The sequence below is a fragment of the Dipodascopsis tothii genome, assembly GCF_038497935.1.
Source record: "Dipodascopsis tothii strain CBS 759.85 unplaced genomic scaffold V1510scaffold_40, whole genome shotgun sequence".
Classification (NCBI taxonomy): domain Eukaryota; kingdom Fungi; phylum Ascomycota; class Lipomycetes; order Lipomycetales; family Lipomycetaceae; genus Neoaidaea; species Neoaidaea tothii.
Window position 1 is genome coordinate 15,027 of NW_027118024.1, and position 25,231 is coordinate 40,257.

Sequence of the window (25,231 nt, forward strand, 5' to 3'; positions counted from 1 at the left end):
GGCGCCACATGGCACCACCGGCCGCCCGGGCACACGAGCGGGCAGGCGCACGCGCAAACACAGCGCGGACTACAGGCGGCAGTACACGGACTCGGCCGCGAAAATTTTTCCATGGGCGACATCGCGATCGACAGCTCGGTGGCGCGCAAGGCCAAGGACACGGCCGCCGGCTTTGTGGGCGGGGCCGTGCAGGTCCTCATCGGCCAGCCGTTCGACCTGATCAAGGTGCGGATGCAGACCGGCGGGGCGTCGGGGTCGCTGCTGGGCGCGGTGCGCTCGGTGGTGCGGACGGAGGGCGTGGGCGCGTTCTACAAGGGCACGGCGTCGCCGCTGCTCGGCGTCGGCGCGTGCGTGTCGGTGCAGTTCTACGCCTTCCACGAGGCGCGGCGGGCGCTGCTGCGCGGCCGCTCGGGCGAGCTCTCGATGGGCCAGTTCTACGTGGCCGGGGCGGTGGCGGGCGTGGCCAACGCGCCGATCGCGGGCCCGGTGGAGCAGGTGCGGATCCTGCTGCAGGCGCAGACGGACGGGCGGTACGCCGGGCCCCGCGACGTCGTGCGGCGGCTGTACGCGGCCGGCGGCGTGCGCGCGCTGTTCCGCGGGCAGGCGGTGACGCTGCTGCGCGAGGCGCAGGCGTACGGGCTCTGGTTCGTGACGTTCGAGGCGCTCATGGGCCGGCTGGCGGGCTGGCACGGCCGGCGCGACGCCGTGCCGACGTGGCAGGTGGCGGCGTGCGGCGCGGCCGCCGGCGAGGTGCTGTGGCTGGGCTCGTACCCGCTCGACGTGATCAAGAGCCGGGTGCAGAGCGACGGCATCGGCGCCGAGCAGCGGTACCGCTCGGCCCGCCACGCGGCCGCCGTGCTCTACCGCGAGGCCGGCCTCGCCGGGTTCTGGCGGGGGCTGGTGCCGACGCTGCTGCGCGCGACGCCGTGCAGCGCGGGCACGTTCGCGACCGTCGAGCTGACGATGCGCCTTCTCGGCTAGATGTATTTATTTACAAATCCTTGGCGGCCGTCCGCAGCGCGGCGCCCTCGCGGCACGCGCGCGCGACGATGCCCGCGACGAGCTCGACTGCGCGCAAGCTGTCGTCGTTGGCCGGCACCGGGTACGTGACCTGGGCCGGCTCCGCGTCCGTGTCGATGATGCCGATCGTGGGCACGCCCAGCTGGCGGCACTCGGCCAGCGCCACCTGGTTCTCGACCGGGTTGAGCAGCACGACCAGGTCCGGCCGCACCGGCCGGCCCGCGTCGCCGCCCGCGACCGGCCGGTCGAGCATGTCGACCTCGGCGACCGCGTGGCTGCCGAGCAGCGTCTGCGCGTTCGTCAGCAGGCCGGGCGCCCACCGCCGGAAGACGTGGTAGCCGCCGGCCATGGCCGCGGCGCGCACGACGATGTCCTCCTGGCCGGGGCGCGTGCCGACGAAGACGACGACGCCGCCGCGCTGGGCGACCGCCTTGGCGACCTTGCACGCGCGCCGCAGCATCACCACTGTCTTCTCGAGCGAGATCACATGGATGCCGTCCCGCACGCCGTGCACGAACGGCTGCGTGCTGGGCCGGAACTTGCCCACCGCGTGGCCCAGGTGCGCGCCGGCTGCCAGCAGCAGCGACGTGGTCAGCTCGCCCGGCGCCGTCCGGCCCGCGCGGTATGCGGGCGCGTTGCGCGACCCGAGCGCGCCCGACGTGACCCGCTGGTGCTCGCGCCGCAGGTACAGCTCCTGCGCCGTGTAGGGCTCGTCCGGGCCGGACGCTTTGAGCGCCTGCCGGCCCAGGACGGCCTCGCGCTGCGCCGACGCCGCCGACCCGCTCGTGCGCGCCCGCTCCTCGGTCGCGACCGCCACCTTGGTCAGCTCACGCCGGAAGAGCAGCTCCAGCTCGCGCGCGGCAAACTCCGCCGCGCTCGTGGACCCGAGCACCGTCTTGAACTCGGCGTCGCTCAGCGGCTTGTAGTCCGCTGTGGGGTTCGCCGCCGGCACCTCCGGCGCCATTGTGCTCTGCGCACGCACCGTCCACCGCCGGACGGCCCGCCCGGCGTGTGCGCTCGTGTGTCTGAACATTTGCTTGTGCTGGCGTGCTGCGTGCGTGGACGAGAAATTTTTTATGCGGAAGAGGGGTTAGGGCCACGCTGTGGTCACGTGCGCAGCGCGTCGCGCCGCACTCCGCGCGGCGGTGGCGCTGTGGCACAGGCAGTGGCGTCTCGCGAGAGTGCAGTAGCTGCGGGCTGCGGCTCCGAGCCGCCCGTCCACGGGCGGAGGGTGCCGCCATGTGGCACAGCATGTGGCGCAGCGCTACGCGAGCTTGCCGCAGGCAACAACCCTCGACGGAGTCGCCGCCGGAGGCACGCACCAGCCACGGCCACAGCATGTGGCGCATAGCCGCACGAGCTTGCCGAAGGCAACAACCCTCGACGGAGTCGCCGCCGGAGGCACGCACCAGCCATGGCCACAGCATGTGGCGCATAGCCGCACGAACTTGCGCAGGCAACAGCCCTCGACGGAGTCGCCGGCGCAGGCTCGTGTCAGCTATTGTGGCGTCGTATGTGGCACATGGCCACACGGACTTGCCGAAGGCAACAACCCTCGACGGAGTCGCCGCCGGAGGCACGCACGGCCACCGGCCCAGCATGTGGCGCATAACCGCGCGAGCTTGCCGCAGGCATCAACCTCGACGGAGTCGCCGCCGGAGGCACGCACCGCCACCGGCGCAGCCGCACGAGCCCCCCGACGCAGCCACCCTAACAATCTCGCCGCGGGCTCGCGCCAGCCACTGTGGCACCTCCCCAGCCACTGCGGCACCGCCCTGGCGCCTCACGCGTAGCGCATCATAAAGCTGTAATCATTCTATCATACAAGGCACGCCGGCCAGTCCGCGCCAGAGGCGAATGCATCAAATGTCTTGTGTCGCAAGAGACGTGCAAAAGGCCGAGTTCGCCCGCAGGCGCTCGCCGTACTTGAGAAACAGAAACGGAATAGGGCCCAGGCCAATGGCCAGGAACCCGAGCAGGGCCGTGGCCCAATGCACGCCCAGCCGGTCGTACATGGCGTCGGTGAAGAGCGGGAATGTGGCGCCAATGACGGAGCGGGTCATGGACATGATGGCCATGACCGAGGCCGAGTAGATGCGGTAGCAGTCGGTGGCGTAGTTGAAAAAGCCCGAGAAGATGGCGTTGAAGGCCAGGCCAAAGGTGATGCCGGCCAGCATGGGCACCACAAACGGAATGGAGGCGGACGCGGTCCAGGCAAGCCACATGAGCGCGACCGGCAGCAGAAGCGTGAAGAGCGCGGTCAGCGGCAGGCGGTCCTGCTCGATGGTCAGGGTCTTGCCCGTGCGGGTGAGCCGGACGCGCTTGCGCTCGTCGTAGTACATCATGATGGCGCACGAGGACATGGTGCCGACGCCGATGGGCAGCATCATGAGGCCGACCTTGCCGGGGCCCATGTGGTAGACGCTGCCGAAGATGATGGAGTAGGACGAGAAGAACATGTAGAGCACGCCGTAGATAAAGGACATGTAGAGGCAGATCATGGCCACGATGATCTCGCGGAACAGGAACTTGAACGGGCGCATGAGCACGGTCGGGTACACCGAGCGGAAGGAGCGGTTGCTGAGGTCGAGCGCGCAGACGACGTTGTGGCCCTCGGCGCGCAGGCGGCGGGCGCGGCGCAGCATGAGCACCGGGCGGAAGGTCTCGCACTGGACGACGAGCAGGTAGACGAGCGAGACGGCGCCGAAGAGGACGTTGACCCAGAAGGCCCAGCGCCAGCCCAGGCGGGTCGAGACGTAGCCGCCGACGGGCGGGCCCATGAGCGGGCCGATGGAGGTGGCGCCGGAGAAGGCGGCGATGGCGCGGCCGCGCACGAGCGGGTCGCCGAAGATGTCGGAGAAGACGCCGCCGACGAGGGAGATGGGCGAGGCCGCGCACAGGCCCTGCAGGAAGCGGAACACGATGAGCGCGTCCATGGTGGGTGCAACGGCGCACGCGATGGTGAAGACGACGTAGCCGAGATACGAGACCAGCATGATCCACTGGCGGCCAAAGTGCTCGGACATGGGCGCCCAGGCCAGCGGGCCGACGATGTAGCCGATCAGGTAGCACGTCACGAGCAGGGTGATCTTGATCTGGGGCACGCCGAAGTACTCGCGGATCGAGTCCGCGCAGCCCGAGGGCAGCGACGACGCGAACGTCGAGTTGACGACGAGCAGGATCATGCAGACGGCCAGCAGCGAGCGGCGGACGTTGGACCAGTTGCGCGGGTCCTCGGGGTCGCCCGGCTCGAAGTCGATGAGCCGGGCGGGCTCCTTGGGCTCGTCGGAGCCTTCGGAGACGGCCGAGGGCGCGCGCGGCGCGTGCGGCGTGTTGGAGACGTACATGGCCAGCTCGAGGTCGCTCTCGGCGGCCCACAGCCGCTGGCTGCGGCGCGACACGTTCGACATGAACCGCGAGAGCACGGCGCCATCGTCGGGCGCGGTCCCGGGGGTCTTGGTGGCCACAGACATGGTGTGGAGACGCCGACCCAACCGGCTCGGCGACAGTTAAATAGGGCCGGGGTCGGCACGCGCGCTCGGATCGGTTGCAGATCGGGCACGGTCGTCGGCGTTCGGGCGTTCGGAGGACGACAACCCCGAGACTTTGTCAGCTCGGCAGGGCCGCGCGTGCGGCTTCGGGCGGGCCGATGGGGCCGCCAGTAGCCGCCCCGCTCGGCAGGTCACGTGCGTCGGGTGCGGCTCGGCTAGCGCTCGGCTCGGCGCCCGGCGCCGGGTAACCGCGGCCGGCCGCTCGGCTAAACCCTGCGTCTTCATTCCGTCGGGATATCTATTCGCCGCTACAGGTCCTGCTTCTCCAGCGCCATGCAGAACCGCGACCGCGACCGCAGCGCCTGCCCCTTCCACAGAAACACCACCGGCAGCGGCCCCAGCGCCAGCGCCAGGAAGCCCAGCAGCGACGACGCCCACTGCACGCCCAGCCGCTCGTACATGCCGCGCGCAAACAGCGGGAACATGGCCGCGACGAGGCTGCGCGTCACCGACATGATCCCCAGCGCCGACGCCGCGTAGATCCGGTAGCAGTCCGTGCCGTAGTTGAGGAAGCCGATGAAGATCGACGTGAAGCCCATGCCGAACGGCAGGCCGGCCATCATGCACGCCTGGAACGGCACGGCCGGGTCGGACGTCCACGCCAGCCAGAACAGCGAGAGCGGCACGCAGAACGCGCAGACGCACGTCGGCGGCAGCCGGCGGCGCTCCATAGACACGCGGACGCCGGTGCGGGCCTCGCGGCGCGCCACGTAGACGTCGTAGGCCAGGTGCGCGACCGTGACGAGCGTCGTGCCGGCGCCGATGGGGAACAGCATCAGGCCGGCCGGGCCGGGCGCCATGCCGCGCAGGTCGCCGAAGATGATGGGGTAGGCCGAGAAAAAGAGGTAGAGGATGCCGTAGATGAAGCCCATGTACACGCACAGCGCGATCACGATCGGCTCGTGCACGAGCATGCGGAACGGCCGCGTGAGCACGACCGAGCACACCGTGGCCAGCGACCGGTCCTCGAGCTCGAACGGCGCGACGACGTTGGCGCCGGCGGCGCGCATGCGCGCGGCGCGGCGCATGAGCAGCACGGGCCGGAACGTCTCGCGCAGGACGGCGGCCATGAAGACGTAGCAGACGCCGGACGCGATGGCGAGCGCCCAGAACGTCCAGCGCCAGCCGAGGTGCGGCGCGGACGACGCGTAGCCCGACACGGCCGGGCCGAAGATCGAGCCGATCACGGTCGAGCCGGTGAAGAACGCGACCGCGCGGCCGCGCACGGTCGGGTCCTGGTAGATGTCCGAGAACAGGCCGCCGGACACGGCGATGGGCGACGTCGCGGCCAGGCCCTGCAGGAACCGGAAGGCCACCAGCAGCGGCATGGACGGCGCCAGCGCGCACCCGATCGTGAACAGCACAAAGAGGCCGGCCGAGACCAGGAGGACGTACTGGCGGCCAAAGTGCTCCGACAGCGGCGCCCACGCCAGCGGCCCGACGACGTAGCCGACCAGGAAGAACGTGACCATGAGCGTGACGGCCACGTCCGGCACGCCGAACTCGGCCATGACCGCGCCGGCGAAGCCCGTCGAGATGGACGACGCGAACGTCGAGCTGAACAGCAGCAGGATCACGGACGCGACCACGGTGCGCTTGCGCGCGGCCGACCAGTTGCGCGGGTCGTCGGGGTCGCCCGGGGCGAACTCGAGCACGACGCGCTCGTCGCCGGTGGCCCAGGACCGGCCGTCGTCCGAGCCGGGCTTTTCGGCAGATCGTTCGACCGCCGCGCGCAGCGCGGCCTGCTCGCCGTCGCTCAGCGTGCGCGACACGGTCCGGCGGCGGCCGCGCGCCGCCCGCGCGGTCGTCTCGGGCGCGTCGGAGGAGGTGCGAGCCATTTTGCGGCCCGGCGGCGGCCGCCGGCGGGTATATGAACGGCCGACAAAGACGGCGGACAAAGAGTCTGCCGCCGGGACCGCGGCGCGCGCGCCCGCGCACGCGCGCCGCACCACGTGCGGCGCCGCCCACAAAGACCACAAAGAGCCCCGCCGGCCCGGCCGCGTCAGTTGCAAAGTAGTCTATACACGTAGCAGATAATCATACATAATAGTACACCGTTCTTTCGTACAACTCGTTCGGGCGGTCCAAGACAAAAATCAAAACATCGTAGGCTAGGCCTCGGGCGAGGCCGGCACAAACACGGCCGTGCCGTCGGCCGCGACCATCTTCATGACCTGGCCGGTCACGAACATGGCCTGCTCGAGCAGCGGCCGCCGGGCCTCCATGCCGCGCGACAGCTGCGCGCCCGTCTCGGTGCGCGGGAACGCCGAGATGCACATGCCGAGCGCGCGCACGAGCAGGCCCACGCCGGGCGAGACCGGCGACGCCGTGTCGGACGCGCGGCCGTCGTCCGCGAGCCGCGCGAGCGCGCCGAGCGCGGCCGACAGCCCCTGCGACTGCTGGATGACGAAGCCAAAGAAGTTGCCGACCTGGCGGCCGATCAGCCGCGGCACGCCGCCGAGCCCGGCGTCGTCCGGCGGCGCGGTCTGGTCGGCGACCGCGGCCGTGGTCGCGTCCGCGGGGAGGACGCCGGTGTAGCACTTGAGCGTGCGGCGCAGCGCGTCGACGTCCGCCGCGCGCCGCGTCCAGTCGGTGCCGGCGCCGAAGAAGACGTCGTGGAGGAGCGAGCGGTTGGGGAAGTCGCGCGCGAGCAGCTTGGCGAGCACGTCGACGGCGAGCGGCATGTAGCGGTGCGCGGCCGGCGTGTACGGCGCGACCGAGAGGTACGCCTTGGCGCCGAGCGGCTGCTGCGTGGGCGCAAACGCGCCGACCAGGTTGAGGATCAGCACGGTCTCCTCGGCCGACCGCAGCGCCAGCTCGAGCGACAGGTTCGACAGCAGCACCAGCGCGTCCTTGGACAGCGCCAGCCGGTCCGACGACCACGGCACCATGGGCTCGGCCCCGGCCAGCGCGCGCAGCAGCCGGACGACGAAGTCGAACATGACCGAGCTGCGGCCCATGACCGCCTGGTTCTGCTCGAAGAACGAGAGGTTGCGGAGGATCACCGTGACCCCGGTGAGCCGCTCGACCGCGAGCTGCGCCTTCTCGCCGGCCGATCCGGGCGCGAAGAACGGCGCGAAGCCCTCGAACTCGCTGTGGCAGTCGAAGACGAGCGCCTCGTACGACGCGAACGCGAGCCGGGGGTCCGTGATGTGCGCCGCGGCGTCGACCGCCGCGGGCCCGGCCGCTGCCGCCGGCTCCGCGGCCTTGCCGGACTCGTCCGGCGTCGACAGCGACTCGCCCGGCGTCGACAGCGACTCGCCCGACGTCTGCGCGTACCGCTCGAGGAACGCGATCGCGTCCACGCCGACGTCGATCAGCGCCTCGACCAGGTCCTCGCAGTCGCGCAGCGGGATGCCGATCTGGGCCTGCGCCGTGATCTCCAGCAGCGTGTTGAGCGCGACGCGCACCTCGCCCGGGATCAGCGACTGCAGCCCCATCGTCAGCGCGTGGATCGAGACCTCGCCCATCTCGGGCAGCCGCGGGAAGTCCGGCCGCGAGGCCTCGACCTCGTTGCCGAGGCCCGTCAGGATCCGGATGTTGTAGCCGCCGTGCAGGTCCAGCCGGCGCACCTTGAGCGGGTAGTTGCCGGTCGCAGACGCCACCGGCAGCGACGACAGGATGGCCGAGTCCGCGTACGAGTGCTTCGTGCCGGCCTGCGCGGGCGGCGTCGGCCCGGCGGCGTCGGCGTCCGGCTTGGGCGTCGGCGTCGACGCCGACATCGGGCTGCCGGCTGGCAGCTGCGAGTTGGCCATCGCCGGCGACTGCAGCGCGCTCTTGGGCGTCGGTGTCAGCCCGGCCGACGACCCGCGCTGCCTCTTGGGCGGCTGCGGCTGCGGCGGCCGCTGCTGCGGCGGCGCCGCCTGCGCGCCCATGCTCATTGGCCGCGACTGCGGCCGCGCCTGCTTGAGCCCGGACGGCGAGTCCATGCCGGCCGCCAGCGACCCCTGCTGGAAGCCCTGGCCGAGGCCGGTGTTGAGCCCGGAGGGCATGGCGGCCATGTTGCCGCCGAGCGCCATGCCGCCGTTCATGTTGCCGGGCATCATGGTGCCCATGCCGCCGGCGAGCGCCGGGTTGATGCCGCCGGCCATGGACGTCGGCGGGCCGCCGAGGTTGCCGGGCATGACCATGCCGGGCTGCATGCCGCCGAGACCGGCGGGCATGGTCGTCGGGCTGGCCGCGGCCGACGGCCGGTTCGAGAGGCCCATGCTGGCCATCTGCGGCGACGACGTCGACGACGTCCGCAGCGAGCTGTTCTGCATGCTGGGCGACATCTGAACCATGGACGGGTTGATGCCGTTCGAGCCGAACGAGAGCGAGCGGTCCATAAGCGCCGGCGACATCTTGGTCTGGCCCTGCATGCCCTGGCCCTGCGGCGTCTGCGCCTGGTGCAGCTGGCCCTGGCCCAGCTGCGGCGCCTGCTGCAGCGGCGAGCCCTGCTGGCTCTGGGGCTGGCTCTGGGCCTGCTGCTGGGCCTGCTGTTGGGCCTGCTGTTGGGCCTGCTGCTGGGCCTGCTGCTGGGCCTGCGCGCGCTGCTGCATCATCATCTGGGCCTGGAACGCGCGCAGCTGCTGCTGGTGCTGCGGCGTCGAGATCCACGCCTCCTCGAACGGCCCGAGCAGCTTCTGGAAGCTCTGGGCGATCTGCAGGGGCGCGTCCGGCGTGGCCGTCAGGTCGAACCCCAGGTTGATCGCGATCTTCGACCAGCCCACCGGCTGCGCGTGCTGCGACTGCTGCTGCTGCTGCTGCATCATGTTGGCCGAGCCGCCCGACTTCATGACCTGCGCGTACAGCAGCGGCAGCGGCACCACGCGCCCGGCAATCGTCGGGTGCGACGCGATCGGCGTCCCGCGCTTGTGCATGAACTCGAGCAGCGCCTTCATGAACTGGTCCGGGTTGCCGGGCTTGCCGCGCGGCGCCTGCGCCTGCGCGGCCGGCGCGCCGGCCGCCGCCTGCGGCGCCGGCGCCGGCGCCGCCTGCGGGCTCGGGCTCGGCTGCGCGGCCGGCGACGCCTGCGCCTGCGTGCGCGCCGCGATCTGCGGCGACCGCTGCTGCATCTGCGCGTACTGCTGCTGCAGCTGCATCTGCCGGTTCTGGAGCATGATCTGCTGCGCCGTCAGCGTCGGGCTCTGGCTCACGCGCGGCGACGAGCCCGCGCTGGCAAACATCTGCGGGTTGATGCTGTTGAGCGCCATGTTGCCCAGCGACGGCGACGGCTCCGCGCGCAATTGCGGCGACGCGGCCGGCGCGGCCTGGTGCTGCTGCGCGGCCTGGTGTTGCTGCGCCTGGCTGAACAACGCCGCGGCCTGCGCGGCCGCCGCGCCGCCGCCGTTGCTGGGGTTGGCGCGCTCCTGCAGCTGGTGCAGCAGCAATGCCTGCTGCTGCGGCGTCAGCTGCGCGAACGACGCTATCTGCGCGGGCGTGAGTGGAGGCATCTCATCAATAGGCCGGGCCTCGGACGTGCGGGGCGCCTCGACGGGCGCTGGCTGAGAGTGGCGGCTCGGGAGAGGCCGATGGAGACGCGAGAGGGCCGGCGCGGGATGGATGGCTTGCGTGCGGACCTTGCGGCGAGCCTGTGTCGGGTGAAGAGCGCGCAGGACGGCGAGGGGAGTAGTGAAAAAAAATCGCGATCACGTGATCCAACGGCGCCGCACCGCCGCCGCGCCGGCCCGGCACCGGCAGCGCGGCAGCGGCCGGGGCGCAGGCACCGCAGAAGACAGCTCGGCTGGCCGGTGGCGCCGCTGGAGCTGCGGGGAAGTGCGCCGGCTGGAGTCCAGGCACCGCCGCCGCCGCCGCACCGCCGCCGCCGCACCGCCGCAGCCGCACCGCCGCGCGGTGGTGCGCCACAGCTACCAAGCGGCCGCCGGCCGGCCGCCGGCCAGGCCACGCACCGGACACCGCGGCGGACCACCACGCCGCTCCGACGGCCACCGCGGCCCGCCGCCGCCCGCCGGCGACGCCCGCTGGCCGCCGCCGGTCGCGCCGCCGGTCGCGCCGCCCGCGCCAGCCGCGAGCGCGCCGCCCTAGCGCCGGCCACCGCCGCTAGGGCTTAATTACAGCAGCCGCGGGGCGCCACGCGCACCGCCGCACGGCGCGCGGCGTGCGCCGGCCGCGCGCCGCGCCGCACCCCGTGCGGCGCCCGATGCGGCACCGGGTTAGGGCCGCCAGGGCACTGCGGGGCTCGTTGCCAGGCCAACCGTCACATCACATGATCGCCGGTGCGCCCATCTTTTCTGTCACGGCACCGACGCCCCCGTCCCCCATCGCTCGCGGTAATTGACAATCGCTCGGCCCTGATACGCTCTCCCTCGGCGCACACGCTCGCGGACCCTGCTCCGTCTAGTCCGGACCCGCTCTCGGCGCCGGCATTCTCCATGGAGACTCCCATCAAAACCAGCACCGGCCCCGTGGCGCGGTCGCCGTCGTCGCCGCGCGTGGCCGTCGGCGGGCGGCCGCGGTCGTCGTCGATCGCCGACATCCTGGCGTCGCCGCCGCCCGTCAAGGCCGACGTCCCGGCCGACTGGACCACGATCGCGCTCTCCAAGCTCGTGTCCAACGACCGGCTGGTCTACATCGACGGCTCGCTGCCGGTCGAGGCCGCGTACGAGGTAAGCCGGCGCCGCGCACCGCTGACGCCAGAAAATGATCGAGCACTCGTTCACGTCGCTGCCGGTCAAGGGCCGGCCGGACCGCGAGGTCCTGACCGAGGCGTTTGACTACGCGGGCATCTCGACCCTGCTGCTGCTGGTGACCGGCCACCTCAAGGCCACCACGCACGTGGCCAACCTGGACGAGTACGTCCAGCGGGCGCGCGCGGGCTTCGACGTGCCCGTCTCGTTCGTGCTCTCGCTCGGCGCCAAGGAGGACCTGATCGCGCTCGGCGAGAGCGACCCGCTGCTGACGGCGGTCGAGCACTTTGGCCGCGGCGTGCACCGGCTGATCGTGTCCAAGAGCCGGTCGTCGACGGCGATCGCGGACGTGGTCGGCATCCTGTCGCAGCGGCGGGTGCTGCGCTACTTCTGGGACAACGCGCGCGCGTTCCCGTCGCTCGAGGGGCTGATGCAGACGCCGATCCAGGACCTGGACATCGGCTCGGCCGCGGTCATCTCGATCGCGGGCGACGCGCTCGTCATCGACGCGCTGCAGACCATGGCCCGCGAGTCCATCACGTCGATCGCGGTGGTCGACCACGACGCCAACCTGCTCGGCAACATCTCGATCGTGGACGTCAAGCACCTGACCAAGTCGACGTCGGCCCACCTGCTCGAGGCGACCTGCCTGCAGTTCCTGACCGTGATCCTGACCGACCGGGGCCTCGAGAACGGCAAGGACTCGTTCCCGGTGTTCAACATCACGCCGCAGTCGACGCTGGCGCACACAATCGCCAAGCTGGTCGCGACCAAGGCGCACCGCATGTGGATCGTGCAGCCGCCGAACGCGGCCAAGCCGCCGCCGTCGCCGGTGCCGGCGTCGCCGGTCGGCGGGCTGGCCGCGCCGCAGCCGCACGCGGCCGCGCCGCCGGCCGCGGCCGCGCCGCCGTCGCCGGTGCCGTCGCCGTCGGTGCACTCGCGGCTCGGCGGCCGGCTCATCGGCGTGGTCTCGCTGACCGACATCCTCAACCTGCTGGCGCGCACGGCCGGCGGCGACAGCGCGGACCCGCACGAGGCCCGGCGCCAGCGGCGGCGCTCGTCGTCGTCGTCCACGCGCTCGTCGTTCTCGCTCGAGGGCCCTACGACCGCGTCCTCGGCCTCGTCCCGGCGCTCGGTCTCGATCGACCGCGGCAACATGCGCGGCTCGTTCGACCGCGGCTCGAGCCGCCCCCCGGCGCTCTGAGCGCCGCCCGCCCGGCGCGCGCGCGCCCTCTCCTCTGCAATCTACATGGCCATCTACCTTAGTTCTCTAGTGAATCGACATGTGACCCGCTCCGCGGCCGCCATTTCCAACCCGACCGCGCGCGCCCGCGCCGCCATAAATACCCCGGCGCCGCGGGAGCCGCGCCGGCTCGTCTCGACGTCACTACGTATATCTCGGTGCCATATATCTTACGCTATATCCTTACCGCGCGCTCTGGCCGATCCTGTCGCCCGCCGTCTATGTATATCCCTTATCTCTTCTACCGTCTCGTCAAGTCTCCGCTGCTCGCGTTTCCCGCCTCCACGGTCCCGTCTCCTGCCCCAGAACCCGAGCGTCTCAATGCATTCGTTCTCCCACCCCCAGCCGGCTACGATCTCGGGCGGCAGCCTGGTCCGGCACCTGCAGTCGCTCCAGCAACAGCAGCCCGAGCTCTACCAGCAGTACCACGAGAGCCGGCTCTGGCACACGGTCGGCGCCGCCGCCGGTCGTCTCCCCAGAAGCCGGGCGCAGAAAGAAGAGCACGAGCGGCAGATCCGGCTCGCACAGGAGCGCCAGCTGCTCCAGCTGCTCCAGCAAAAGCGCGCGGCCGCCAGCCCGTGCCTGCTGCCGGACCGCGCGCCGGCCGCGCCGCCGGCGGCCACGCCGCTGGCGGCCGCGCCGGCGCCGCCCGCGCCCGTGGGCTCGTGCCGAGCGCAGCTGCGGCAGTGCCAGGCCCGGCTGAAGGCCTGCGGGCCGGATCCGCCGGCGCTGCGCACCGCCGCCGCTCCCCGGAGCGCCGCCGCCGCCGCGCCAGCCGAGCCGGCCAGCCCGGCGGCCTCGACCGCCTCCACGACGAGCTGCACGAGCGCTACCACCTGCGCTACGTCGACAACGTCTTTCTCTAACCCGGGTGAGGCCCTCTCGCCGCGGACGGCCTCGGTCGGCGCGGCGGGCGGGCAGCTCGGGCCGGGCCGGGCGGGACGCGTGCGCGGCCGCGAGCGGGAGCGCCGCGGGGCCGCGGACGACGCGGACGGCGCGGACGGCGCTGGAGGAGCCGACGGCACTGCGGCGGCCGCTGCCGCCGCCGCCGAGAACGCGCCCACGCCGCGCCCGGCCGCCAGCGATAGCCGCCGCCGCGGCGACAGCAGGGGCGACCCTGGCGGCCTGCGCCGCCGGCTGTCGCGCGTGTTCTCGCCGACGTCGTGCGGCCTGGCCGCGCCAGACACGTCCGTGCTGGACGAGAAGCTTGCGTACGCCGAGCACGACTCGCTGTCGCTGGCGACGCTGATCCTGGACGACAGCCGCAGCGCCTGAAACCTGCCGCGTGCCACCACCGAGCGTGGCGAGGCCGCAAACGACTATATAGCTATCCTGTATGTTTAACAACCGATGTCGAAAGGCCCCTGAGGTCGCGTGCGGACGCCGGAGATGTCCCAACGGCTAGCGCCCCTGAGCCGCACGGGGTGCGGCTCGGGTGTTCGATCCAGCCCGCCGGTGCCGGCGCGGCTTATCAGACAAGCTCTAGCGAGCCCATCCGGCGGATCGGGCGCGGTGGGCGGTGGGCGCCGCGGCCGTGCCCCTGAGTCCGTACGCCGGGGCCACGGCGCCGGCGCGCGCCGCTGGCGTGGGCTAGCGGGCCGGCGCGCACGTGACCCGGCGCCCCCAAAAAGCGCCCACCGACCGCGCACGTGACCTGCACTAGCCCACCGGCGCGCGCCCGGCCCTTTCTCGGCGCAGCGTGCGGCGCGCGCGCACCCCGCACCCGCCGGCGCGGCGCCGGCACCGCCACGACGATCCTCTGCACGACACAGCGGTCCGCACGGCCGATCCGCGGCGGCGGCGGCAATTGAGGCTACCAAGCGGGCTCAACAGCCCGGCGCGGCCGGCCGCCGCCCGCGCCGCCCGCGACCGCTCCGCCCGCGACCGTTCCGCTCGCGCACCGGCGGCCGCCGGCCCGGCGCAGCCGCTCCGCGCGCCGGCCGCGGCGGTGGCGCGCCGCGCCCCCCGGCGCTCGCCGGCCACGTCCCCGAGACCTGGCGGCGAATAGGGCTCTTGCCGTTTCGGTGGCTAACGTTTGGTCGCACGTAGCCATTTAGATTTTTTTGGGTTTTTGTTGGGTCTCTGGCTTTTTTTTGGGATTGACCCCCTAAGCCGCATGGGGACGCGCGCACGCGACGGCTGCGGCGCAACTGTCGCGCCGCGCTGCACTTGCGTGTTGATTCGCGGCCTTGCACTAGCCTGCCGCCTCTGACAGACTGAGACAGCGTGCATCCCGCCAAACCGCAGACCTCTTCTGCGGCTTTGCAAACCCCAGTAATTCGTCCACACGCAAAAAAAAAAAATAGGCACCAAAGTGGCCACGACAGCCAATTAGCCCGTCCGCGCCTGTCCTAGCCTATCTTTCGTCGGCAGCTCTGCCCCAGCGATCCAGCAGACGGTCTACGGCGGCAGTACCAAACGTGGGCTCGGCCTCAGACTCGGATCGGGTACGTTCCATAACGCTCTTTTCTCGCGCCCTTCCGGTTCAGAGCAGGCTAGCCCAGTGCACAGGGCCTTAGTCTCTTTCGGGCGCGTCATACACAGGCGTGAGCCCAAGCGAGCGCGTCGTCCCGACAGCCGCCGCAGCGTTGAGCTCTGCTAGCAGGCGTCGGGCCTGATCGCATTTAATATTCGTTCGTTTCCCTCTTTCCAGTTTCCATCCTCACGATTCCTCTCCGGTTCCATAGCCATCTCTCCGCTTCCCCCTCCCCCTCCCTCCCGACAGGCCTTCCGGCTTTCTCGTTCTGGTTACCGCTGTCGTTGTCGGTGTCCTGCTCTCTGGTGCGCTTGTTCAGCAACAGCCGTCGCCGCCAGCCCCTCGCATCCGCTGTTCCGTGTCGAACGTACAGCGGCCGCCCGGCAGTCTCACCTACCCCGAGCCCGCACGGTAGCCCCGCGCGCCTTCCGCGCCTGAACACCATGTCGACCCCGGCCCCGACGTCGCCCGAGGCCGTGACCTCGGCGTCGTCCGCGTCGCCCACCTCGGTGGCCTCGAGCGCGTCGTCCACCGCCGCGCCGGCGCTGCCCTCACACTTTATTGGCCTGAACACGGTCGCCCGCGCCCCGTCGTCGCCTGTCCGCGACTTTGTGCAGTCGCACGAGGGCCACACAGTCATCACGTCGGTGCTGATCGCCAACAATGGTATCGCTGCCGTTAAGGAGATCCGCAGTGTGCGCAAGTGGGCGTACGAGACCTTCGGCGACGAGCGCGCGATCTCGTTCACCGTCATGGCCACGCCCGAGGACCTGCAGGCCAACGCCGACTACATCCGGATGGCCGATCAGTACGTCGAGGTCCCCGGCGGCACCAACAACAACAACTACGCCAACGTCGAGCTCATTGTCGACATTGCCGAGCGCATGAACGTCCACGCCGTCTGGGCCGGCTGGGGCCACGCCTCGGAGAACCCGCTGCTGCCCGAGTCGCTCGCGGCCTCGCCCAAGAAGATCATCTTCATTGGCCCGCCCGGGTCGGCCATGCGCTCGCTCGGCGACAAGATCTCGTCGACCATTGTCGCCCAGCACGCCAAGGTGCCGTGCATCCCGTGGTCCGGCACCGGCGTCGACCAGGTCGTCGTCGACCCCGTCACCAGCCTGGTCACCGTCGCCGACGACGTCTACTCCAAGGGCTGCGTCTACAGCGCCGAGCAGGGTCTCGAGAAGGCCAAGATCATCGGCTTCCCGGTCATGATCAAGGCCTCCGAGGGCGGTGGCGGTAAGGGCATCCGCAAGGTCGAGAACGAGACCGACTTCCACTCGCTCTACAGCCAGGTCTCGAACGAGGTGCCCGGCTCGCCCATCTTCATCATGAAGCTCGCCGGCAACGCCCGCCACCTCGAGGTCCAGCTGCTGGCCGACCAGTACGGCAACAACATCTCGCTCTTTGGCCGCGACTGCTCGGTCCAGCGCCGCCACCAGAAGATCATCGAGGAGGCTCCGGTCACCATCGCCAACCCGCCGACGTTCGCTGCCATGGAGCAGGCTGCGGTCCGTCTCGGCCGCCTCGTCGGCTACGTCTCGGCCGGTACCGTCGAGTACCTCTACTCGCACCAGGAGGACAAGTTCTACTTCCTCGAGCTCAACCCGCGTCTGCAGGTCGAGCACCCGACGACCGAGATGGCCACCGGTGTCAACCTGCCTGCTGCGCAGCTGCAGATTGCCATGGGCATCCCGCTCCACCGCATCCGCGACATCCGGCTGTTCTACGGCGTCGACCCGCACACGGCGACCACGATCGACTTTGACTTCTCGTCCGAGGGCGCGCTGCAGACCCAGCGCCGGCCGGTGCCCAAGGGCCACACCACGGCCTGCCGCATCACGTCCGAGGACCCCGGTGAGGGCTTCAAGCCGTCGTCCGGCACCATGCACGAGCTCAACTTCCGGTCGTCGTCCAACGTCTGGGGCTACTTCTCGGTCGGCAACCAGGGCGGCATCCACTCGTTCTCGGACTCGCAGTTTGGCCACATCTTTGCGTTTGGCGAGAACCGCAGCGCGAGTCGCAAGCACATGGTTGTTGCGCTCAAGGAGCTCTCGATCCGAGGCGACTTCCGCACCACGATCGAGTACCTCATCAAGCTGCTCGAGACGCCCGACTTTGAGGAGAACAAGTTCACCACTGGCTGGCTTGACGAGCTCATCTCGAAGAAGCTGACGGCCGAGCGGCCGGACCCGATGATCGCGGTCATCTGCGGCGCGGCCACTAAGGCTCACATCGCCAGCGAGGCCTCGCTCAAGGAGTACAACGCTCTGCTCGAGAAGGGCCAGGTGCCGTCCAAGAACATCCTCAACACGATCTTCCCGGTCGACTTCATCTACGAGGGCTACCGGTACAAGTTCACGGTGACCCGGGCGAGTGTGGACCTGTACCACATCTTCATCAACGGCACCAAGTGCGCCGTCGGTGTCCGCTCGCTGTCGGACGGCGGTCTGCTGATCCTGCTCGACGGCAAGTCGCACAGCGTGTACTGGAAGGACGAGGTTGGCACGACCCGCATCTCGGTCGACTCGAAGACGTGCCTGCTCGAGCAGGAGAACGACCCGACCCAGCTGCGCACGCCGTCGCCCGGCAAGCTTGTGCGTTTCCTGGTCGAGAACGGCCAGCACGTCAAGGCCGGCGAGCCGTTTGCCGAGGTCGAGGTCATGAAGATGTACATGCCTCTCGTCGCCCAGGAGGACGGCCTGGTCCAGCTGATCAAGCAGCCTGGATCGACGCTCGAGGCTGGCGACATTCTCGGAATCCTCGCGCTCGACGACCCGTCGCGCGTCAAGCACGCCCACCCGTTCGAGGGCACCCTGCCCGAGTTTGGCGACCCGCGTGTGTCGGGCGCCAAGCCCGCGCAGCGCTTTGCCGCCCTCAACTCGATCCTCAAGAACATCCTGGCGGGCTACGACAACAACTTCCTGCTCGCGCCGACGCTCAAGCAGCTGTCGGAGGTCCTGCGCGACCCCGAGCTGCCCTACGGCGAGTGGGGCGCGCAGTTCTCGGCGCTGCACAGCAGAACGCCGCAGAAGCTCGACAGCACCATGACGGCGATTGTCGAGCGCGCGCACTCGAAGAAGGCCGAGTTCCCGTCCAAGCAGCTCAACAAGGCGATCCTGCGTTTCACGGAGGACCACATCGAGCCCCAGGACCAGGGCGTGTTCACGTCGCAGATGGAGCCGCTGATGAAGCTCACCCAGCGCTACGAGCACGGCCTCAAGGCCCACGAGTTCCTTGTCTACAAGGAGCTGATGGAGGAGTACCTGTCGGTCGAGGCGCTGTTTGCCAACGTCGTCAACGACGAGGACGTCATCCTGCGCCTGCGCGACGAGAACAAGGACAGCATCGCCAAGGTCACCAGCATCGTGTTCTCGCACAGCCGCGTCGGCTCGAAGAACAACCTGCTGTCGGCCATCCTGCTGTACTTCCAGAGCGACGAGTGCGACATCGCGGACGTGTCTAAGTACCTGCGGCCGACGCTCAAGCGACTCACGGAGCTCGACTCGCGCACGAGCGCCTCGGTGGCCGTCAAGGCGCGCGAGCTGCTCATCCAGTGCGCGCTGCCGTCGCTCGAGGAGCGCGCCGGCCAGCTGGAGCACATCCTGCGGTCGTCGGTCGTCGAGTCGCGCTACGGCGACGTCGGCTTCCGCCACCGCAACCCGGACGTGAACATCCTGAAGGAGGTCATTGACTCGCAGTACATCGTGTTCGACGTGCTGCCGCAGTTCTTTGCGCACGCGGACCCGTACGTGATCCTGGCGTCTCTGGAGGTCTACATCCGCCGCGCGTACCGCGCGTACTCGATCTCGTCCGTGGACTACCACTACGACAACGAGGACAGCCCGATCGCGACGTTCAAGTTCTCGCTGCAGCCGATCGCCAACCCGGCGTACAGCGCTGCGTCGGGCGCGACCGGCGCCGGCTCGCCGAGCTCGAGCGCGGACATGAGCGACGCGCAGCGTGCCGCGTCCGTGTCGGACCTGACGTACATGGTCGGCAAGAACGAGTCGGTCGAGGCCCAGCGCATGGGCCTGGTGATCCCCGTCGGCGAGATCGACGAGATCGACGACGCGCTGACGCGCGGCCTCGAGTTCCTGCCGCGCCGCGGCGCCGGCGGGCTGTCGTTCTCGGTGGTCTCGGACCTCGAGTCGAAGCGCAACCCGAACGCGCAGGCGGCCAAGGTGCCGGCGCCGCTCAGCCACATCTGCTCGATCGTGATCCAGAGCGCGCCCAAGGACGACGCGACCGTGCTGGCGCAGATCAAGTCCATCGTCGAGGACTACAAGGAGGAGTTCCAGGCGCGGTCGATCCGCCGGGTGACGTTCACGTGCGGCCGCAAGGACGCGTCGTACCCCGGCTACTACACGTTCCGGGGCCCCGACTACATCGAGGACCAGAACCTGCGGCACATCGAGCCCGCGCTGGCGTACCAGCTCGAGCTCGGACGTCTGTCGAACTTCAACGTCAAGCCGATCTTCACGGACAACCGCAACATCCACGTGTACCAGGCGATCGGCAAGGACGTGCCCTCGGACAAGCGTTTCTTCATCCGCGGAATCGTGCGGCCCGGCCGTCTGCGGGACGAGATCCCGACGTCCGAGTACCTCATCTCGGAGACGGACCGGCTGATCACGGACATCCTGGACGCGCTGGAGGTGATTGGCCCGTCCAACTCGGACATGAACCACATCTTCATCAACTTCTCGCCGCGGTTCCACCTGCTGCCGGACGACGTCGAGGCGGCCTTTGGCGGCTTCCTCGAGCGGTTCGGCCGGCGGCTGTGGCGGCTGCGCGTGACCGGTGCCGAGATCCGCATCATGTGCACCGACCCCGAGACCGGTCTGCCGCTGCCGATCCGCGCGATCATCACCAACGTGTCGGGCTACGTCGTCCAGAGCGAGCTCTACACGGAGATCAAGAACGACAAGGGCGAGTGGGTGTTCAAGTCGCTGGGCACGCCCGGCACGATGCACCTGCGGCCGATCACGACGCCGTACCCGACCAAGGAGTGGCTGCAGCCGAAGCGGTACAAGGCGCACCTGATGGGCACGACGTACGTGTACGACTTCCCGGACCTGTTCAGCCAGTCGATCCGCGCGTCGTGGCGCACGCTCGGCAAGAAGGGCCCCGAGAAGGTGCTCACGCACAAGGAGCTGATCATGGACGCGAACGGCGAGCTCTCGCCGGTGGCGCGCGAGCCCGGCGCCAACAACTGCGGCATGGTCGCCTGGCTGTTCACGGCCAAGACGCCCGAGTACCCGCAGGGCCGGCAGTTTGTGGTGGTGGCCAACGACATCACGTACAAGATCGGCTCGTTCGGCCCGCAGGAGGACCTGTTCTTCTACAAGGTCACGGAGCTGGCGCGCAAGATGGGCATCCCGCGGATCTACCTGTCGGCGAACTCGGGCGCGCGCATCGGCGTCGCGGACGAGCTCGTGCCGCTGTTCAACGTCGCGTGGAACGACGCCGAGAACCCGTCGAGCGGATTCAAGTACCTGTACCTGACGCCCGAGACGTACCAGACGATCTCGGACCCCGAGTCCAAGGTGATCACGGAGAAGATCGTGGAGGAGGGCCAGGAGCGGTACCTGATCAAGACCATCATCGGCGCCGAGGACGGTCTCGGCGTGGAGTGTCTGCGGGGCTCGGGCCTGATCGCGGGCGCCACGTCGCGTGCGTACAAGGACATCTTCACGTGCACGCTCGTGACGTGCCGCTCGGTCGGCATCGGCGCGTACCTGGTCCGCCTGGGCCAGCGTGCGATCCAGATCGAGGGCCAGCCGATCATTCTGACCGGCGCGCCGGCCATCAACAAGCTGCTCGGCCGCGAGGTGTACACGTCGAACCTGCAGCTCGGCGGCACGCAGATCATGTACCGCAACGGTATCTCGCACATGACGGCCAACGACGACCTGGCCGGTGTGCAGAAGATCATGGAGTGGATGTCGTATGTGCCGGCCAAGCGGGACGCGGGCCTGCCGATCTACCCCTCGGCGGACTCGTGGGACCGCGACGTCGAGTTCACGCCGGTCAAGAACGAGGTCTACGACGTGCGCTGGATGATTGGCGGCAAGGAGAGCGACGACGGCTTCGAGTACGGCCTGTTTGACAAGGGCTCGTTCCAGGAGGCGCTGTCGGGCTGGGCGCGCAACGTCGTGGTCGGCCGCGCGCGTCTGGGCGGCATCCCGATGGGCGTTGTCGGCGTCGAGGTCCGCGCGGTCGAGAACATTTTCCCGGCCGACCCGGCCAACCCGGAGTCGACCGAGCTCCTGATCCAGGAGGCCGGCCAGGTCTGGTACCCGAACTCGGCGTTCAAGACCGCCCAGGCGATCAACGACTTCAACTACGGCGAGCAGCTGCCGCTGATGATCCTGGCCAACTGGCGTGGATTCTCGGGCGGCCAGCGCGACATGTACCTCGAGGTGCTCAAGTACGGCTCGTACATTGTGGACGCGCTCGTGGACTACAAGCAGCCGATCTTTGTGTACATTCCGCCGCACGCCGAGCTCCGCGGCGGCTCGTGGGTCGTGCTCGACCCGACGATCAACCCGGAGATGATGGAGATGTACGCGGACGAGGACTCGCGCGCCGGTGTCCTCGAGCCCGAGGGCATGGTGGGCATCAAGTTCCGCCGGGACAAGCTGCTGGCGACCATGTCGCGTCTCGACCCGACGTACGCCGACCTCAAGCGCCAGCTGGCTGCGGCCGACCTGGCGCCCGAGGCTGCGTCCGAGCTCAAGGTCAAGCTCGCTGCGCGCGAGGAGGTGCTCATGCCCGTCTACCGCCAGATCTCGCTGCACTTTGCCGACCTGCACGACCGCGCCGGCCGCATGAAGGCCAAGGGCGTGATCACCGAGATCATGCAGTGGCGCAACGCGCGCCGGTACTTTTACTGGCGCCTGCAGCGCCGCCTGGCCGAGGTCAAGCTGCTCAACAAGATGAAGGACGAGGACCCGCTGAGCACTCGCGCCGAGCGCGAGAAGAAGCTCAAGGAGATGTACGGCGGCGACAAGACCGACCGCGAGGTGGTCGAGTGGTTCAGCAAGCAGAAGTAAGGCAGACGCCACACGTTCTTTGCAAGTTTTTTTGTTTATATCCTTGCTCATGGCTTTCGACCTACTATTTTGTATAAAGAAAGGAATCGGTAGCAAAAGCCAGCGAGCTATGACTCTGTCATCGACTACATTGATAGGGGAATTCTCCAAGACACTCTGTGTGTTTTCTGTATCTATATACGCCAAAAAGTGCTGAAAAATAAAGTGATAAATATAAGTTAGGGTTTGCGGCAGCTGCCAGGGCTGGCCGCCGGAACCAGCCGAGGCGGCCCGAGCCGCAGCGACCAGACTGGTGGCGCCGTGCCACAATGGCGGCGTGCATGCAGGGGTGCGGTCGGAAGCCGGCTACTTGCGATGGGGCAGGGTAACGGCGCCGGAACATATTTTTCCGGCGTGGGATACAGTCTGGCGACTGAGCGTGCATTGTCCGCTAGCGCGTCCCGAACGGGTGCGCGGGGCTCGACTAGCACAAATCGGCGCTAGGCGACGCAAGACTCGTGCAGAGGCGCTAGAAGGCCAGAGATCGAGAAAGATTGTCCGGTCTGTACGGGCGGCGGTGGCAACCGCAGGCATGGGTCAGGGTGCCACACGCAGCGCAGCAGCGCGCAGCAGCGCGTGCGTCAAACAAGATAAGAGTCGCAGGCCTCATGGCCGGCGACAAACACAAAATCTGTGGTTTATTTGGGGGGAACCCATTATCAGTAATCACGAGCCTGCGTAAAGTACTCTATAATCAAACATCGTAGATCTCACACAGTGGAATGCTGTCCGAGCGGCCCAAGATCTACAAGGGCAGCTCAAAGGTGACGTTGACGTCGATCTCACGAGCCAGCGTGACCACCTTGGAGAGCTGGCAGACCTTCTGGGCAGCCTCGTCCAGGTCGGTGAAGGAGAAGATCTTCATGCCCGAGTCCGAGATGAGCTTCTGAGCAGCCTCAACGTTGGTGCCCTGGAGACGGGCAACGATGGGGATGGTGATGTTCATCTCCTGGGCGGTGGCGATCAGACCCTTGGCGATGTTGTCGCAGCGGACAATGCCGCCAAAGATGTTGACAAAGATGGCGGTGACCTTGGACTCCTTGAGCAGGATGCCGAAGGCCTGGCGGATAGCCTCGGCGGTGGCACCGCCACCGCAGTCGAGGAAGTTGGCGGGCTCGCCGCCGTTGAGCTTGATGATGTCCATCGTGGCCATGGCAAGACCGGCGCCGTTGACCAGACAGCCAATGTTGCCGTCGAGCTTGATGAAGTTGAGGCCGTACTTGGCGGCCTCGATCTCGTCACCGTCCTCCTGGGTGGTGTCGCGCCACGACCAGACGTCCTCCTGGCGGAAAGACGCGTTGTCGTCAAAGCCGAGCTTGGCGTCCATGGCCAGCACGCGGTGGTCGACCGTCTCGGACAGGGGGTTGATCTCGACCTGGGTCGAGTCCTTCTCCACGAAGACCTTGTAGAGCTTCTGGACGACCTCGGCGGCCTCCTCCAGGGCGCTCGCCGAGAAGCCGAGGTTTCCAGCAACCTGGCGAGCCAGCTCGGGCGTGACACCCTTGTGGATGTCGACCGGGGTCGAGAAGATGGCGTCGGGCGACTCGGCCGCGACGGCCTCGATGTCCATGCCTCCCTGGGCAGACGCGACGATGACCGGACCGCGCGTGGCTCTGTCGAGGAGGATGGCCAGGTACGCCTCGCGGCGAACGAACTCGCGCTCGACAACGAGGACACCCGTGCACAGCTTGCCGGCAGCACCAGTCTGCTTGGTGATGAGCTTGTGGCCGATCATTTGCTCAGCATAGATCTTGGCCTCGAGCGGCGACGAGATGAGCTTGACGCCGCCCTTGAGTCCGTTGTCGAACGTGCCCTTGCCACGGCCACCGGCTAAAACCTGCGCCTTGATGACCATGTCCTCCTTGCCGAGCTTCTTGGCGACCTCCTCGGCCTCGTCGGCCGTGAAGGCGACGTCGCCGGCCGGCACGGGAACGCCGTACTGCTTCAGCAGCGCAGCCGAGCGGAACTCGTGCAGCGACAGCGCGCGCTTCTGCTGGCTGGCCGCCTGTGTTGTCAGCGCTGTCGTGGCGCGCCGCACAGGGCGCGGCTGCTAGGCCCACTACCGCCGGCGAGCTATTTTTTGGTGTGCATGCAGCCATCCGACAGCCGCTGCCACCACAAACTTTCGACCCAACAAAGTTTGCGTGGCCTGTACGACGCAGCGTGTCAGGGCGCACGCACAACAAAAACGCGGCCGGCGGTCAATTGGCATCGGCGCCGGCGCCGGCGCCGGCCGTGCGACACGCGCGGCCGACCGCGGCCTGCCTGGGCAGGTCCGCCGCCGTCCGCTCGTGCACGATCGCGTCCGTGCGCACAGCGCCACAACCCTAGCCGCCCCCCCGTCTTCCACATACCTTCACGGCGGCAGACATGCGCGGAGCAAGTCTGGATGTTCCTCTAAAGAGCATTTTGCGAGACGATAACAAATAATTAATTGTCGAAATTAATTATAAATTGAAAGGAAGAAAAGGTGAAAAGGTCAAAAAATATATATGATCGGTTGGGTCTGCCTAGGCTAATGAGGACTGCCGTGGATGTAGCGTGAAAAAAAAGGTGCGGGCTTTGGTGTGCGACATATAATTTGGGCGCCGGAACCAAATTGCGCCCGACGCCAGAAAAGGGGTGAGGGGGCACGACAGCGCATAGGCGTATGTGGATTCATGCTAGCGGCGCCCAAAACGAAGCGCCGTGGCCGGTCTGGGGTTAGGGCTCAGACCGCGATCCGACGCTGGTGGGCGCCGGGCCTGGCTCTGGCGGCCTGGCTCTGGCGCCTGGGCCCGACGAGGGACCTGCGCGTGCGCCGGCGGCCACGGGCGCCGCGGCGGCCGTGGCCGCGCGCGCCCGATCGCTGCCGGCGGGCGTTGCCGCGAGCGGGGTCGTGGGTACGGCGTGCGTGGGATTACAGCGCGTCCTTTGGGGTCGTGCTGGGGCGGGTGCTATCGAGCCGACTGTGTGGGCCGGCTAGACAGCCTGCCGGGATCAGTGGACAGCAACCACTGTGGCGTAGGCGTAGGCCCGCGGTCTGGGCTGAGCACGGCCTGGCTGGCCGCGGCTGGTCCGCGCCGCACAGGCGAGCACGTTCGCGGCCGGCACCGACCGCCGGCGGCCGGCGACTGCCGCCGGCAGCAGCCAGCCGTGCCAGGGCCGCCCCGACCCGTGCGCTTGTTGGGCATGGGCTGCTGGGCCGGGAGCCCCTGACTCGGGCGCCGCAACGC

At 69.0% G+C, this 25,231-nt stretch overlaps 9 protein-coding genes across 9 annotated transcripts; 4 read left to right on the forward strand and 5 right to left on the reverse strand.

The window, feature by feature from the left end:
* Window positions 1-111: 111 nt before the first annotated feature.
* V1510DRAFT_370095 (mitochondrial carrier domain-containing protein) lies at window positions 112-981 on the forward strand (the record flags this gene model as incomplete). Its single annotated transcript, XM_066931422.1, has 1 exon — window positions 112-981. One exon carries the CDS (start codon window positions 112-114, stop codon window positions 979-981), a length of 870 nt encoding a protein of 289 aa, XP_066786840.1.
* On the reverse strand, window positions 943-2,081 carry V1510DRAFT_422857 (mitochondrial 37S ribosomal protein uS2m). Its single transcript, XM_066934859.1, has one exon. The coding sequence runs from the start codon at window positions 2,051-2,053 to the stop codon at window positions 992-994; it is 1,062 nt and encodes a 353-aa protein (XP_066786841.1). The 5' UTR covers window positions 2,054-2,081; the 3' UTR covers window positions 943-991.
* Window positions 2,082-2,809: 728 nt separating this feature from the next.
* Window positions 2,810-4,690, reverse strand: V1510DRAFT_422860 (major facilitator superfamily domain-containing protein). Its single transcript, XM_066934860.1, has one exon. It carries the CDS (start codon window positions 4,491-4,493, stop codon window positions 2,883-2,885), a length of 1,611 nt encoding a protein of 536 aa, XP_066786842.1. The 5' UTR covers window positions 4,494-4,690; the 3' UTR covers window positions 2,810-2,882.
* Window positions 4,691-4,710: 20 nt separating this feature from the next.
* On the reverse strand, window positions 4,711-6,422 carry V1510DRAFT_399200 (major facilitator superfamily domain-containing protein). The gene has a single exon (XM_066931936.1). The coding sequence runs from the start codon at window positions 6,407-6,409 to the stop codon at window positions 4,820-4,822; it is 1,590 nt and encodes a 529-aa protein (XP_066786843.1). The 5' UTR covers window positions 6,410-6,422; the 3' UTR covers window positions 4,711-4,819.
* Window positions 6,423-6,487: 65 nt separating this feature from the next.
* On the reverse strand, window positions 6,488-10,303 carry V1510DRAFT_440498 (uncharacterized protein). The gene has a single exon (XM_066935612.1). It carries the CDS (start codon window positions 10,004-10,006, stop codon window positions 6,683-6,685), a length of 3,324 nt encoding a protein of 1,107 aa, XP_066786844.1. The 5' UTR covers window positions 10,007-10,303; the 3' UTR covers window positions 6,488-6,682.
* Window positions 10,304-10,836: 533 nt separating this feature from the next.
* V1510DRAFT_422870 (uncharacterized protein) lies at window positions 10,837-12,514 on the forward strand. The gene is made up of 2 exons (XM_066934861.1): window positions 10,837-11,179; window positions 11,211-12,514. Exons 1-2 carry the CDS (start codon window positions 10,946-10,948, stop codon window positions 12,402-12,404), a joined length of 1,428 nt encoding a protein of 475 aa, XP_066786845.1. The 5' UTR covers window positions 10,837-10,945; the 3' UTR covers window positions 12,405-12,514.
* A 22-nt stretch (window positions 12,515-12,536) lies between these two features.
* V1510DRAFT_440502 (uncharacterized protein) lies at window positions 12,537-13,943 on the forward strand (the record flags this gene model as incomplete). Its single annotated transcript, XM_066935613.1, has 1 exon — window positions 12,537-13,943. A coding segment is annotated over one exon (1,182 nt), but the record flags the coding sequence as incomplete, so codon positions are not given.
* Window positions 13,944-15,106: 1,163 nt separating this feature from the next.
* V1510DRAFT_422873 (acetyl-CoA carboxylase) lies at window positions 15,107-22,194 on the forward strand. The gene has a single exon (XM_066934862.1). The coding sequence runs from the start codon at window positions 15,363-15,365 to the stop codon at window positions 21,975-21,977; it is 6,615 nt and encodes a 2,204-aa protein (XP_066786847.1). The 5' UTR covers window positions 15,107-15,362; the 3' UTR covers window positions 21,978-22,194.
* Window positions 22,195-22,607: 413 nt separating this feature from the next.
* V1510DRAFT_422878 (ATP-grasp domain-containing protein) lies at window positions 22,608-23,975 on the reverse strand. The gene has a single exon (XM_066934863.1). The coding sequence runs from the start codon at window positions 23,869-23,871 to the stop codon at window positions 22,762-22,764; it is 1,110 nt and encodes a 369-aa protein (XP_066786848.1). The 5' UTR covers window positions 23,872-23,975; the 3' UTR covers window positions 22,608-22,761.
* Between the last annotated feature and the right edge of the window lie 1,256 nt (window positions 23,976-25,231).

Coding starts and splice junctions, on each gene's coding strand:
- V1510DRAFT_422860 (XM_066934860.1), bottom strand. CDS start 4,493: ATGTCTGTGGCCACCAAGACCCCCGGGACCGCGCCCGACGATGGCGCC.
- V1510DRAFT_440498 (XM_066935612.1), bottom strand. CDS start 10,006: ATGCCTCCACTCACGCCCGCGCAGATAGCGTCGTTCGCGCAGCTGACG.
- V1510DRAFT_422870 (XM_066934861.1), top strand. CDS start 10,946: ATGGAGACTCCCATCAAAACCAGCACCGGCCCCGTGGCGCGGTCGCCG. Junction 11,180..11,210: donor CGGTCGAGGCCGCGTACGAG/GTAAGCCGGCGC, acceptor CGCTGACGCCAG/AAAATGATCGAGCACTCGTT.
- V1510DRAFT_422873 (XM_066934862.1), top strand. CDS start 15,363: ATGTCGACCCCGGCCCCGACGTCGCCCGAGGCCGTGACCTCGGCGTCG.
- V1510DRAFT_422857 (XM_066934859.1), bottom strand. CDS start 2,053: ATGTTCAGACACACGAGCGCACACGCCGGGCGGGCCGTCCGGCGGTGG.
- V1510DRAFT_422878 (XM_066934863.1), bottom strand. CDS start 23,871: ATGGTCATCAAGGCGCAGGTTTTAGCCGGTGGCCGTGGCAAGGGCACG.
- V1510DRAFT_399200 (XM_066931936.1), bottom strand. CDS start 6,409: ATGGCTCGCACCTCCTCCGACGCGCCCGAGACGACCGCGCGGGCGGCG.